Below are 15,055 nucleotides of genomic sequence, written 5' to 3'. Positions count from 1 at the left end.
CCATTCAAAATATTTCCTTTAAGATGAACTTGGGCATAATACTGGTCATACAGTACCTACATATGACAGAATCTACAAAAAAAAATGTAACTGTACCCAATGATTTCCACAGGTCTTCTTAGATTGCAGCCAGACACGTCAAGGTAGTTTAAATTGGCACAATTATTTATCAGCCAGAGTACACTCTCATCATTGACTTTGGGACAATTAGCAACAGCCAACCACATCAGGTGTTTCTGTCTCATGCAGATTTGCCAGAACACAGAGGAGTCCAGGAAGCTACATTCACTCAAGTCTAGCTTCTCGAGTGCATGACACCTCATGCAAATATCTGCGAGAATGTGGGGCACGAGACCGACACCTCGGAGGTAGAGATTTTTTATCTGTCCGCCATGACTAGCAATGGTTTGTAAGCAAGAACTTGATATACTCGTGCAGTTTGTGATATTCAGTTCGTTAAGTAAACGATTAGCTTTCAGAAATGCGATAAAAATGTCATCCGTTAGCCAGTGACAATCTTTCAAGTTCACTTCCTGTAAGGATTCACAATTTTTTACCAGCACTTCAAATGCTACTACGTTAAGCTTCACATGACTCAAGTCCAGCTTTGTTTGTAATGCAAAATATAGCCCCACCAAGTCTCTGCAACCCAAACTGACTAGACGTAGGCCGAACAACTCTTCAGTACTGAGGTGACAAAGAACATAGTTAATTAAGACATCTTCCCATGGTAGGTCCAGGAGAAACATGTCATCGCTGTTTCTGAAAGTACCTGTGTATGAAAAGAATTTCCTGTAAGCTGTAACAATAAATCATTCCAAACAATGTGCAAACTGTGGAGCAATTGCTGCTGCAACATTTAAAACCATATATATACTTTTTAAGAAGAAAGTCGCCTAGGAAAGAACCTGGGCACGAAAACCAAACTACCTAACGACCGATCCGCTCTCAACCCCAGTCCCCTTGCATCGAGACTGTGACTGTGTGATCATCGTTGGGTGTGCATCACCATTCCCCTTGAAAGGGAACAGATACTACACAAGATCTTAGCCAAAAGGCCGAGAAGCGATATATATAATTTAGGTATATCACAAATATATGGGCTAGCCTATATAATTATGAGATATACCTTCCGTAGCAGAGATGGGTGTAATGTGACTGCAATCTAGGGGAGGGGGGGTGTACATATTTCTCTGGTGTGAACCATATGGTAATGACTAAACACATCCGACTTTAAAAGGATCTTGACACATAAGAATTGACAATCCTAACATGGGCTCATCGTACAGGTGCCGAACTTCAAGTTCTAAGTGGCAATGTCTTTTCAAGTTTCATACCTGCTAAAATGCTCTCTTTGCCTAACTTTTACGAATCGTTACCACAATATCCTCCGGTCCCCGCTGTACGGTCGCCTTCTCTCTCTTCGGCGATACCCACGTCTTTGGAGTGATAAATGTCTGTACAACTCCACCTAGCTGGAGCGAGATATAGGTAGTCCCGCTGTGCGAGTACCCGGTGGGCATATTCCACTTTTAACAGAGGGGTGTTTATATCCGTTGTATTGGTTGTATTGCATTTGTGTAGAATCTCACACAGTCGGTGAACTGAAAGTTTCAAAGAATTATTCGGTTTTTTTAATTTCACATAATTAGAGATTCCTTCTATAATCGTTCATGATTGATACCGTAGATAAAATAACAAAGTTGGGTTTACTGGCGAAGACAGGATTTGATCTTTGACCTTATCAGAATGTAAACAACCCCTTGGACTGACCATTAGCCTAAGCTTACACTGGGACCTGAGAGTTCAACTAGCTATGCGTTAGGCTAACATTGGAATGCCGTACGAAAAACTACATGCACATCATCTGAACTGTCTGTATGTGGGGATAAGTTAAACCACAGCTGTCTTAGAAAACTGTTAATAGTTCATTGTAAATAACCGCTTATCGGAGATATCCTATCGTACTTTGAGATCAAGTCCCGGTTGGCATATTCCACTACTTTGAATGTAATGGTTGCATGAACGTTTTGAACGAGAAATCCAGCTGAAGAGGAGAACAACTTTCTAACGTTACGTAATAGTAATATAGGCCTACACCTTTTCAGGTTGCGCAGTGCCATGGTGAGTGACCTTCGAACTTGTGTTAGGCCTAGTAATTTATTATTTTAAACCTAGAAAAGTGACCTCCATCCCAATACCCCCCCCCCCCCCCATCCTGTGTAACGCAAATGGGGTAATTAAAGCTTGCTTAAAACTATACTGAACATTTGAAAATAAATTTGGTTGGGGCCTAAATGTAATTAGGTTGGCAATGGGGTACAAGGGTGCAATTTTGTGATTGTTACAGTACCATCATTACCTTAAGCCTAGAGTAATGATAAACATATTCACTATATAATAAAGGCTTCATAATTGCTGCACCTTCATAATTGACGCACCTTCAAATATTACTAGCAACGATACAGCAGGCTACCTAAACTTTTTGCAGCAAAGCAGAGTTCCGTATTTCATGAGTTTGAATCCATTTCATGTATGTGCTGATCAGATTGTGGGCTTTTAACACCCTCCCCCAGTTTTTCACATATTTTTGGCATTTGGAAATCTTACTCCCAAAAGATTACTCAAAATTACCTCAGCATGATACCACTACTTCCTGGGACCTGGCCTGTCTGAGCTTAGAGGCTCAGAGCATAGCAAACAGCATCTAGAGTAAATGGATGTATACTTACAGATACCTTATTGACGAGTTTGTCAATTTAGGGGTATGAATTCTGCACAATTGTACATTGCGTGGCACGGCAAAATAAGTATTTTGTAATCATTACATTTTGAAGAACTACACATATGAAAAGTGCATACAGTTGAGTGATTTGGATTTTTCCTTGATAGCTATCGTTGATCAAATCCTTAAGTGCGTCAATTATGAGCCCACCATACTACATCAACTTCTCAAGTTTAGTTCAAAAATGCTTTGAATGATGGACAGCAGAGTGACATGTCAGGTTAATCCATGATTATTAACATCCACTGTTAGTAATGACATCCATGGTCCAGTTAACACGTATTCTTTTCTTTTTTTATATATAGGCCCCAGATCAGCCTTCTGAGGTGGATTCTCAATCAGGTGAACAGCAACAAGCCACAGAAGTTCAAGAAAAACGCATTGTCTCAGAATCTTCCACAACTCAGGTAAATACATACCTGTCATGGTTGCTTTACGATTATAATCGTAATGAGTGTACTCAATATTTGTAATTGTTTATTCATAGATCGCACATGTTAGAACTAAAGCCTTTCTAGCCTTACAATATTACATTTTAAATTGGTTGAAAGGAAAATTGTTAATGCTGGCCAAACTTCATTTTTAAACTTTCTTTCATTCCTTTTGACAACCTTGAAATATTAAAGAAACATTACCAAGTCAGAAAGAAACCCAGATCTATATAAAAATTACTCATTTTCTACGTGTAATATTCAGTAGCATCCATTCTTGTCTGTCATAAACACTAAACCATTGTACAGCGTTATCTCTTGTTTGTAAATTGCAATGTGAAGACCACAAGTTTCCTTTCATTTTGTTTACTTCCTGTCCGTTTCACTCCATTTGTTACGATGTATGACAGGACAAAACTGATTCAAATTTTATTGTGATAGGTATGTTTTTTGGTTTTCCATTTCTTCCAGGATGCCCAAGCTGACCAGAATATGTCATCTGGCAACAGTACTGGATCTGGTACAGTTGATGCTGTACCTTCGGCCCCTCTCAGAGAAAACATGGTAAATGTCTGCATATACTCTGAGCAAGAGTTAAAGTTGTATGTAGCTGATGTGGTTCTTTGTCAGCAACATTGAAAGTCATGTCCCCAAATATTCTAGAAATTCAAATAATGGTCACTAATGCTCAAACTCCAAAAAGCACTTAAGTGCCGCCCTTGCAGCATTTTTTCTTCACCGAGACATTTAATTGTCTTGTTGAACACTCCTCAATCTCTGTGCATAATTAGAAGAAGTGGAACCTTCCAGAAAGTACAGTTTGAAAAACTTTTGCAATTGTTAGCATTCTAAACTTTGGGCAAATATCGATGACTTTTCTCCGTTAAGCTGCTCTTTTCTGTTTTGTTTTTTGTTTTTTGTCAAATCTGCCACAATCTGGTGGTATCTGGTAGCTCAAAATGTAATGCAACGTTAATCCCTCAAAATTGCACCAGGAATGATGGGAAAATGCCTAAAGGTTTGCAATTTATGATTTAAATTGAGGGTCAAATGGAATAAGAAATGGATTATAAATGTCTTAGTAACACAACTTTTACAAAGGAACTATTGAAATGTTTCAGTTTTCTCTAAGCGAGTTTGTTTTAATGGGATAGTCAGATGGCAGACAATGTGACACTTCTGAGAAAAACAAAAATACTGAACTACACTGTTACTTTAAACTTTAAAGCCCCATCTCAGTATCTTTTCCCCAATTCAAGATATTGTTATTTCTAAGAATGGCACTTACTTAAAGGGTGTGAAGACTCATGCACAAAGAACGTCTCATGCCCGTAATTTGACCTAGTTTCGACTGAGGTGTAACAGAAGAGTGAGACACCACCATCGATCCCAGAAAGTACACACACAGCTTGCTACTGTTGGTAATTAGACACTAGTGTACAGTCACTACATGCAGCTATGGTCAATACCCATAATACAGTGTACATAGCAGCGATGGACATCTCAGCAGGGAGTTGTTATGGAACTCCCTGATCTCAGGTCCAGATAAAAGGTAGCAAGGTATCACGTTTCATTACTGTCTGCATTTTGTAGCGGCAAGAAGAAACCTTCACTTGCAAGCAACGGAAAGTTAACTTTTTCACAGGGCGGCACGCGGTTTGGGGCGAGTCTTCAATGCCTTTAAGAGGCTAAATGCTCAATTCTCCCCTGGAGTACAGCAGGTGGTCTGTGATGTCATAATGGCTATCGTTCTTCAGAAGCTTTACTGTTATAATCTCCTTGTTGATTTGTCTGTGAATATTGTACATTTGGAATGTTATTTTTAGCAGTCAACATTCTCTAGTGGTTCATCCAAATGCAATTTTTGTTGTAGTTCATATTATTTTTTCTTCTGCAAATATGAAAGTGAGTTAAATATTATAAAGTAAAACAACATTTTCAGCTGAAGTGCTGTGATAACGTCCCTCAACTCTGCTGTTGGCAGATGCATTCACAAAAAAACACCAATTTTTGTGGGGGAAATTTCCTTTCTTCGCTATACAATGTGCTATAAAGATGTGATTTTCGACCTGAAGATGCAGAAATTTAACAGCATTGTTATTAATCGATCATCGTCAGTTACCGGACTAGCGTAATTGATGTCTTAAAAATGAAATTTATTCCTCTTAATAAATACCGTTGCAGATTTCGACAGCTATAAAATTCTTGCAAAACCCTCAAGTCCAGAGTAGTCCCCTTAGCCAAAGAAGAGCCTTCCTAAAGAAGAAGGGTAAGCTGTTTAAAATGTTTTCGATTTCAAGTTTTGATATTTGATGCTGTATAGTAATTAATTGTGTAATATCCCTAAGAATTACCTCACAAGTACTGAGTTAATTTGTGTATTGATAATTTTATTTCCATCATGGCAACCCTTTGCATTTTCTGCATTTGTGTATGTGTGCATGCACATATTTACTGTGTATACATACATATACTGTAGGAGTCACACCTTTGGTGGTTGTTCATTGATGGAATCATCATCTTTTTGAATATATAGTGAATTTCTTAAATTTTCAGATTGGAGGAGCCTTCCTATAACATGTTATTGTAGTGTTCCTTACGGTGTTATGGAATTCATGTTTCCATCATTGATCATAAACTGCTTAAAATCAATAACATTTTTATAAGTCTTTTGTTTTCCCTACTACACAATCTTTTTTATTCTATTACATGTTTCATGAAAACTTATGTTTTGACTTCGCTGCCTTTAGGGCTGACAGATGAAGAGATCCGATCGGCAATCGAGAGGTCAGGGGTCAAGGAACCTTCCCCCCTTCCATCCGCACAGGGGGGACAACAACTGGTGCAGCATGCAGGACCAACTGGTGGTAATAAAATCATACAAAATAAAGCTAACCAGTCTACTTAAATTGTAAAAAAACACAACAAGATATTCATTGCTGCTGCAGAGGAACAAACTCAAAGTGTACTTTGTGCTCAAAGTTTGGGATGAGAACATGTCAACTTGCAATCATTAAAGGGCTGTATTTTAGCTCCTGATTCACAGTAGTTATCTGTTTTAGTTACTTGCTCCAAGAGGTTTTACAGAGCTCATCAATGGATGGGCTGTCAAGTTCATACGTCTTATGACTCACAGCTCCAGCAGAATTAAATTATTGATTAGCTTATACATCTGTAAGCTTGGGCAGTCATTGCTCTTATCAGTGCTTACTGTTTATAATGAAGCTGCATGTGAAGTCGTGTCTAATGTGCTTTGATGTCTCGGTTTAGAGTCACTCTACATTAACAGACTGCAGACGTGATCATAGCCTCTGTCAAACTAAGTTATATGCTACGACCAGTCTTGAGTGTCTCTACATGGAGTTGCTGTGTGACGTGAAGTGTCATCGTCGTTAAAAATAAAATTATGGGTATTTTTTTTTTGCATTTCCTAAATTCCCTTTGCTGGCTTAATTTCTTGAGAAGCTCACAAGAGTTGCTTTCTTTCCAAAAGCTTGAAGATTTTGGGAAATCAATTTTTTTCCCACTTTTGTTCAAAATGAAGATCAGGAAAGACTCAAGTCTCTTTTTGATCGTTCTTTTCTTTATAGGAATGATGGTCCCAGGACCCCTGCCACCTCCTCCACCTCCTCCTCGTACTATCTATGCGAGAGGCAGAGATTTTGCTGCAATAGCTATTATCATCTCGGGAGTAACGTATGGTCTTTACAAGCTCTTTCAGGTATTAAACAATTTCCAGAAATTTAGTTATCTTAGGTGCTGGCTCTGCCCAAGACAATGGGATCTTCTCAGGGCACATGAACCCAGGAGGTATATGTAAGAGGCACATAAACCCAGAAAGTATATGTAAGAGGCACATGCACCTAGAAGGTATATGAAAGAGGCACATGAACCTAGAAGGTATATGAAGAGGCACATGAACCCAGAAGGTATATGTAAGAGGCACATGAACCCAGAAGGTATATGTAAGAGGTACATGAACCTAGAAGGTATATGTGAGAGGCACATGAACCTAAAAGGTATATGTAAGAGGCACATGAACCCAGAAGGTATATGTAAGAGGTACATGAACCCAGAAGGTATATGTAAGAGGCACATGAACCCCACTGGTAGTTGTTATGTAAATGTCATGTTTGAATTTGAATTACAGGAGGCATCACATGGTGACATCCGCCAAAAGTTATTTTACGATCGATTTGAATTAGTTTGTACATCATTGACACCATTATCATATCTATCATAATTGGTTTCAGTCAAAATTCATTACCCTCCTAGTACCTAGAACCAATGGGGTTACCTATGCCAACCGTGCTTTTTCAGTTTCTGGTCCCAAATCGTGGAATTCCCTCCCAAACCATTTAAAATGTATACCTATTAAATCTAAACTAAAGCCTACCTCTATGCTAAACATTTTTCAATTTGATTTGTAATTATTTTTCATTGTTGCATTATTGTTCTTGCGTTTCTTTCTATTCAAACTATATATGTACAGCGCTTTTAACAACTATTTTGCCTATAATTAACGTATTATAAATCTTAGTTATTATTATTATTTTTTCATGTTGGAAGTTTGTCTCCTTTAATACTTATAACCAGTGATGGCTTATACCTTTAACATGGGCACTTTGAGTGACCGATGGTATGATTTCAAAGATGATTCACTGAGAGGAATTTATTGCAAAGAACAAGAATTTATTAACATTTAATATCAAAACTTTTTTAGAGACTGCAATCTACTACTTCATTTCGAAGGTGCAAATTCCGCTTATTTGTATTTTTGCAGAGATTCATCCGTCCATTCTTCAGTAAACAGAGAGAGTCTGATAAACGGTTACAAAATATTGAGGCCTCATTGGTTCAAGTTAACAGTACATTGACAGCCACAGGTAAGTTTCCTGATCCTTCTATTGTCTTGTAAAGTAGCCTGCAAACACCCTGACCAAAGCTCACCCCACTCAGCTGGACGGTTATCGAAAACTAGGCCATAGCGGTCAAGTTGAGTCGCTTGGTGTTTAGTTGGGGCAGTGTGGGACTGACTTAAACCATACATTTGGGCAGGAGGATAGTCACAGCTGTGAAAAATGTTGTCTCTGGTTTTCCTATTTCAGATGTTTTGACATTAAAGTGTACCTTGTCAAAGGGAGTATAGACCAAAGTAAAGTAGTTGGTCTTTAGAGTTTACCTCATCAGTCCTGATATTTGTCCCTCAAGGAATAAAATAGGAGGAATGCAAAAGTTCTGTTTAGCACAAAAACAGTTGTGCATTCTTTGTTATTCACTGCACTCCTCCATGAAGGTGACCCTTGACCTGACATTTGTTAAGTGTTTGGACAACTGTGTGGATAAATATATAGCTTTTAGAGATGTATGGTGGTTGCTCTTAGTTTGTAAGACTATGTGCTAATTGGACTTAGCTAAAGGGATACATCCTACACTCTGTGATGATTGAAACTTCCCACACTTCAATCGGAAAAAGTTTGCTCCAAAATAATGAAATAGTTTTTCTTAATGGTCAAATTTTCTCTCGTCTGGGTCAGCTATTGAGGTTTGAATGGTGCAGAATGTATGCAGTCCACTTTATGATTCTTATTCTGCAGCTAATACATAAAAGCAGTTTAATTACCTTTAAATGTGAAATAACTAAAGTAATATCACTTTCAAATTGTCTATTTCTTCTTATGTATGTATTTGAGATCCTCATGCAAAGCAGGAACTTGCAAAGAAGCCATCATTGGCTTATCAAGGCGGTAAGGTGACCAAAGCCAGTCTCTTAGATCATGTTTTAACGTCCATGATTATGAATTGTCAATTGTCAACAACTCTGTAACTGGATGACACACATCAATCTTGGAGTGACTAGACCTCGGGACCTTATGATTGAAAGGCATCTTAGCTTTGTACAATTTCAACAAGCAGAGATGTTGTGTATCACCTGCTAAATATGATCATTTTCCTTTTTCTTCGTTTTCTTTTCATTTTTAGTTCAAGAAATTGAGAAATCCGTGGGTTTGATCCGAGCAACTCTGGAGAAGCAGGAGTCCCAGCTGGAGCAAATATCCAGAGATGTCATAGCGAGTAAAGCGCTGGCCTCGGGACGCGGGGGAGACGGGGACGTGAGCCAGATCAGACAAGAAATCACCTCCTTGAAGGGCTTGATGTTAAACAGGTGACAGTCATTCATGGTCTCTTCCTTGAAAAAACACCGGGTGGGGAGGGTGAAGCAATCATTTTGATAAAGCTATAATGTCTCTCAGATTAATGCAGCACTGTGAGAGATCCGTAGTGAAAGAGAAAAGAAACACCACCAGAGTGGTTGATTTAGTCACTCCTCTTTCTCACCAGACCCATAGAAGTGCGGTTAATAATAATAATAATAATTAACAGTTCTTATATAGCGCAACTTGCAATAAAGTATCGCTGCTCTGTACTTAACCCTGGTCATTGGTAACTTGTCACTCCTACACACCTACACACCAAAGTGTGCACAATTCAAACAATCTCTCCTGGGGCACCACAGTGCACCACAGCCACGTGTCCCCTGGGGGACTTCCCATAGGGTGCAGCCACAAACCAAAGCACGCAACTATATTTACAAGTTACCTCGCAAGTCCCCATTTATACACCTGGGTGAAGAGAGGCAATGGAGATAAAGTGCCTTGCCCAAGGACACAACCCAATGATCTGGCCAGGGCTCGAACCTATAATCCTTAGATCACAAGTCCACTGCCTTAACCACTTGACCACAACGCCCTACGGTTACTCGACCTCGTATAAGAAGCTGTTTAAGACATAAAAATTAAACCAAAATACGTAGATAAATCTGATCAACTCTCATTAATGTTGATTGTCATGAATGGGCAAAATACTTTGAAATTGCTTCTTCTTTATTTTTCTGTATTTATGTGTACATATTTATATAAAAACTTCTTCCATTTTTTTTTCTTTTTGGTTTGCTATAGGCACCAGTTTCCTTCCACACCACAGCAGTCTAGTATACCCGATTGGCAGAAGAAATTATCAACGCCGAGTCAAGAGATAGGACCGGAGAAGACGGAAGAGAATGGCGAAGATGAAAGCGGTGAAGAGGACGAATCAATCAAGAAGGATCTCCAAGAAGATTTAAGCAACGGCGGAAATGTGGAAGATGGAGGAATGACTAACGGTGCCCTGTTCGTCCCGTCGGTAAACGGGGGTCTCAACAGTCCCACCAGAGGGGCGGAGGTAAACCTGCTCAAGAAGTCCATGCTAGAGAACAGCCTAGATGAAACAGACAACAGCAACAAGCCAGCCAAGGAGGGAGTGAATGGTCAAGTGGAAGGGGACGAAGAAGTCGATTGATGGAGAAGAGAAAGAAATTGAGGTAATTTATTCAGCATTTTCGCGACAAGGATGAAAGAAGAATTTTGATGAGGATCATGATGCTGTGTATGCTGAGATTCATTTCAAAGATTGATGATGGTGATGAAGATGATGAAGAATGGAGAAGACTTGATTGGTTGTGAAGTATTATGAAGTTAAATGACTAATCTTGTTCGCCTAATTATCATAAATTAGGTACAGTATGTATTGAGGTACATGTATTACAATCGAGGGGAAAAGACCGGTCAGGTGGGGGAGAGAAGCTTCATAACAGGTTGTACTGTAATAACAAATGAAAAAGTAACAAACTATCCTTCAGAAATTCTGAGCTAATCTCAAACTGCATCATGATACAGAAATGGTGCCGTTGAAAATTCTTCAGATTCATGTTTCATATTTGGCAGTAAGGCTTAGGAGGATTTTGCCAAATACATTCAGTCATTAAAATTGATCAAAATCTCTCCTAAGTCATTCAAAATGGTGATAAGAGTTTGGAAAGCACAAATATCCTTGACAATTTATCAAGCTAAACAAGAATATTAGAAGGGTGGGTTGGAGTTGTTGTACCAAACAAATTTGCAACTTTATGTGATTCAAATTTGTTTTTGCAATGGATTTAAGCCACAGATAACACAGTAAACATGCATACAACTTTTTTCTCATCGTATCAAACCTCTGGTATTGCCTTTTGGCATAAGCTTGGTATGCAGCTGTGAAGTGTTAGGTTAAAGCAGGGTGTTGAAAGAAACCTATTTAGTATTACTGCTGTTTTTCTGGGTTTTATTTTGTTACTTTATGTTATCTCCTCTTTTGTATAAGATTGGTTCTTATTGTCATATTAACTTTGTAATGTAAGATTTTTTTTTTTTTTTGTATGGTGATTAGGGCTAAGTGTTTAGAGAATTGTGTGAGTATGAGACAGTTGCAAAAATGATTTTGATAGGTATTGAATACTGCTTGGCTATATTCAGTCACATTGAAGAGTGTTAGCTCAATCAGGAGTGTTAGCTCAGTGGTTAAAGCCGGTGCCTTTCAATCATAAGGTCCCGAGTTCGAGTTACTCCAAGATTAATGTATGTCGTCCAGTTACAGAGTTGTTGACAATTGACAATTTATAATCATGGACGTTAAATATGAATCTACGAGACTGACTTCGGTCAGCTTGCAGCTTTGATAAGCCAATGAGGCTTCTTTGCGAGTTCCTGAAAATACATACATTGAAATTATAAACATGAATATTCATAAATAAACACAAATTTATGAAGATCTGTGAAACATCTCTTATTAAATACAGATGTTTGCAACAATTGAGTGGACTGTCTGAACATGAATGGGATGTACTGCAAGCACATGTCAGTTAGCAGGTCAAGCTACAGTATTTTACATGCATCACACTTGACCATGTGTGAATGGTTATTCATGAAGCATCATAGTGATTGTAACACTGTTGCTGGTTCAAAAACTGCATTATTATATATGAACATTCGAATATTCAAATCTGCCAAATGATTTAAAAGTTGCGTGGGAGTCTCTCGGCAACCATCTCAGTGTATCATATTTGTCAATACGGTCAACATCCCAAAGTAGTGAATGCTTCATTGTAACTGTTGGGTGAATAATCATGTGGATACTTCATGGAAGATATTAAAAAAACTAATATATTGATGGAGATACTGTACTGTTAAAACTAAAAAAGAACGTAAGGTTTCTCACACATGTTAAAAGGTCAGAAGCTAAATCCGCCAAATGAGTAAAAGCTTGCGTGGGAGTGTCTTGGCAACCGTTTCAGTGTTCGTATATGATGGACTTCTATTGGCATGGCAACCCCAGGCACTGTTATAACTTCTAAGGTTTTCCTGTATAGATAAAGGAAGAATTTGGACACTGATTACATTTGCAACAACCATGAATTAATCTCTAGCATAAAACTATTCAGCTAGTTGGAATTTTTTTTTTTTAAATGTACTGTACTTCACTTCCATGACAAACTTCATTACCCTCCAACGACAGTACGAGCTGTATGAAAATCCTGTTTCTTATAAGATATTTATTTGGAGATCTGTTCACACTATCAGTAAAAGTGCTTGGAAAATATGATGTGAGAGGATAATGTACCGACCGGATTCACATAATATCATACGATAATGTTATATCATAATAATATAATGTAAAACATCAACAATAGTATATTTGCATATAATATTACATGATACAAATATTATGATAACAATTCTATTTTTTAACTTTTTACATATTACACTTCTACAATAGTATCGTACACTAGCTTGTGAATCGGTTGATTGTACAGTGGTTACTAGTAACTGGTAGGGAATGTTTTTTATGCATAGGAGTCACCAGTAAATCTGACTTATCCAAGATATGAATAAAAAAATACTCAAGGTTTTTGTCACTGTATCATTTAAGCATTGTCAGCGAGATTTTTCAGAAGCAATAATTTGTAAAAGATATACAAACTCATTAAAAATTCAAATTCCCAAGGTATTTGTTTGATTTTTGCTTAAATTGAGACTTTATATAATTGTCCACTGTATTACTTTACTGACATTTGTGTCATATCCCATCCTACAAGAAACTGATAGTGAAACATTATATATCATTGTTCCAGTACTAGTTTTTCATAGATGTAGCAGAAGCCAAACCCTTTGGTGATTACCACCTCCCCACCCCTCTCCCCCCCCCCCGGACCCTCACTTGCCATCTCCACCATTTCTATTGTTTCCATGAGTGGTTATGTTGATCAACTCAGTGTGCTATTAACCTCTGCAGTATTTTCTTTCTTTGCCCTTCCACTGGGATGCATGCTTCAATAGTCAGGAATGTACAGTTTCCTGATTATATAATCAGACTGGAATGTGAACTTCCTGATTATATAATCAGACTGGAATGTAACTTTCCTGATTATATAATCAGACTGGAATGTAAGTTTCCTGATTATATAATCAGACTGGAATGTAAGTTTCCTGATTATATAATCAGACTGATATATAAGCTTCCTGATTATATAATCAGACTGGAATGTAAGTTTCCTGATTATATAATCAGACTGGAATATAAGTTTCCTGATTATATAATCAGACTGATATATAAGCTTCCTGATTATATAATCAGACTGGAATGTAACTTTCCTGATTATATAATCAGACTGGAATATAAGTTTCCTGATTATATAATCAGACTGATATATAAGCTTCCTGATTATATAATCAGACTGGAATGTAACTTTCCTGATTATATAATCAGACTGATATATAAGCTTCCTGATTATATAATCAGACTGGAATGTACAGTTTCCTGATTATATAATCAGTCTGGAATGTATGTTTCCTGATTATATAATCAGACTGGAATTGAAGTTTCCTGATTATATAATCAGACTGATATATAAGCTTCCTGATTATATAATCAGACTGGAATGTAACTTTCCTGATTATATAATCAGACTGATATATAAGCTTCCTGATTATATAATCAGACTGGAATGTACAGTTTCCTGATTATATAATCAGTCTGGAATGTATGTTTCCTGATTATATAATCAGACTGGAATTGAAGTTTCCTGATAATATAATCAGACTGGAATGTACAGTTTCCTGGTTATAGAATCAGACTGATATGTAAGTTTCCTGATTATATAATCAGACTGGAATGGGAAGTTCCTGATTATATAATCAGACTGGAATTCAAGTTTCCTGATTATATAATCAGACTGGAATTCAAGTTTCCTGATTATATAATCAGACTGGCTCTGGATGCAAACTATCATCAATTTTGATTCAGTTCCAGAAAAGTAATTCTTGTGATGTTAAAATGTCCGTGCCTTATGGTCATTCGAAGAAGACCCAAAGCCTAAGGGCGATTTAAGTTTATACAGAGTTTAACAGAGTAAATACAACACATTAATAGGGTTAAACACCAAATGCATAAAAGTCTCTGAGTGAAACAGTTTACCGCTAGAAATCATCAAGCTGCATGGGTTTAACAAGAAATGTATTGAATATCAAAATAAACTGAATAAAAATGTGAAATGAAAATATATGAAATATTCCATTTCTATTCCATATTGCAGTCTTTGTTTAAGCCAAAATCCCCAGACTGAACCATCATCCCGGACTCAGGCGAAAATGGAGTCCATGTCCCACCACCCCCCCCCCCCGCACCCACTGTTTGCTCATGTGACTGCCTTGGGTATGATAGGGACAGGACGGTGGAAAAACTGTTCAGGCTCGAGACCTTAAATGTACTTTGAATAAGAGAATACATCATTCTTTATCCTATGTTTAGCCCCAGTTTAGCTTTAACATTCTCCACTTGCTCCCCACCCCCCCCCCAGTTCCCCCTATTGTCGGCTAACAGTAACCAAAGGAGCAATGCGCTGTACAGATACCAATTTACCCGATTGATTATCGCAGCTCCGTAAATCAAACATCCGTTCGTAGAGTAACAAAGTCAATGTTATTGT

General features: G+C 37.7%; 2 protein-coding genes and 1 pseudogene across 2 annotated transcripts in view; 1 reads left to right on the top strand and 2 right to left on the bottom strand.

Annotated features, from left to right (window-relative positions):
* LOC139968756 (uncharacterized) overlaps window positions 1-15,055 on the bottom strand; it is a 223,241-nt gene that overhangs the window by 172,709 nt on the left and 35,477 nt on the right. The gene's annotated exons all lie outside the window — the stretch shown is intronic.
* On the bottom strand, window positions 972-1,070 carry LOC139969297 (U2 spliceosomal RNA; annotated as a pseudogene).
* LOC139968747 (peroxisomal membrane protein PEX14-like) lies at window positions 1,575-13,590 on the top strand. The gene is made up of 9 exons (XM_071973095.1): window positions 1,575-2,124; window positions 3,091-3,192; window positions 3,688-3,780; window positions 5,401-5,485; window positions 5,967-6,083; window positions 6,807-6,937; window positions 8,000-8,102; window positions 9,199-9,382; window positions 10,176-13,590. Exons 1-9 carry the CDS (start codon window positions 2,122-2,124, stop codon window positions 10,552-10,554), a joined length of 1,197 nt encoding a protein of 398 aa, XP_071829196.1. The 5' UTR covers window positions 1,575-2,121; the 3' UTR covers window positions 10,555-13,590.

Source organism: Apostichopus japonicus, chromosome 6 (assembly GCF_037975245.1).
Source record: "Apostichopus japonicus isolate 1M-3 chromosome 6, ASM3797524v1, whole genome shotgun sequence".
NCBI lineage: Eukaryota > Metazoa > Echinodermata > Holothuroidea > Aspidochirotida > Stichopodidae > Apostichopus > Apostichopus japonicus.
The sequence above is the reverse complement of the archived record's forward strand: the minus strand, read 5'-3'. Positions and strand labels throughout refer to the sequence as shown.

Coding starts and splice junctions, on each gene's coding strand:
- LOC139968747 (XM_071973095.1), top strand. Junction 6,938..7,999: donor GTCTTTACAAGCTCTTTCAG/GTATTAAACAAT, acceptor GTATTTTTGCAG/AGATTCATCCGTCCATTCTT. Junction 8,103..9,198: donor CAGTACATTGACAGCCACAG/GTAAGTTTCCTG, acceptor TTTCATTTTTAG/TTCAAGAAATTGAGAAATCC.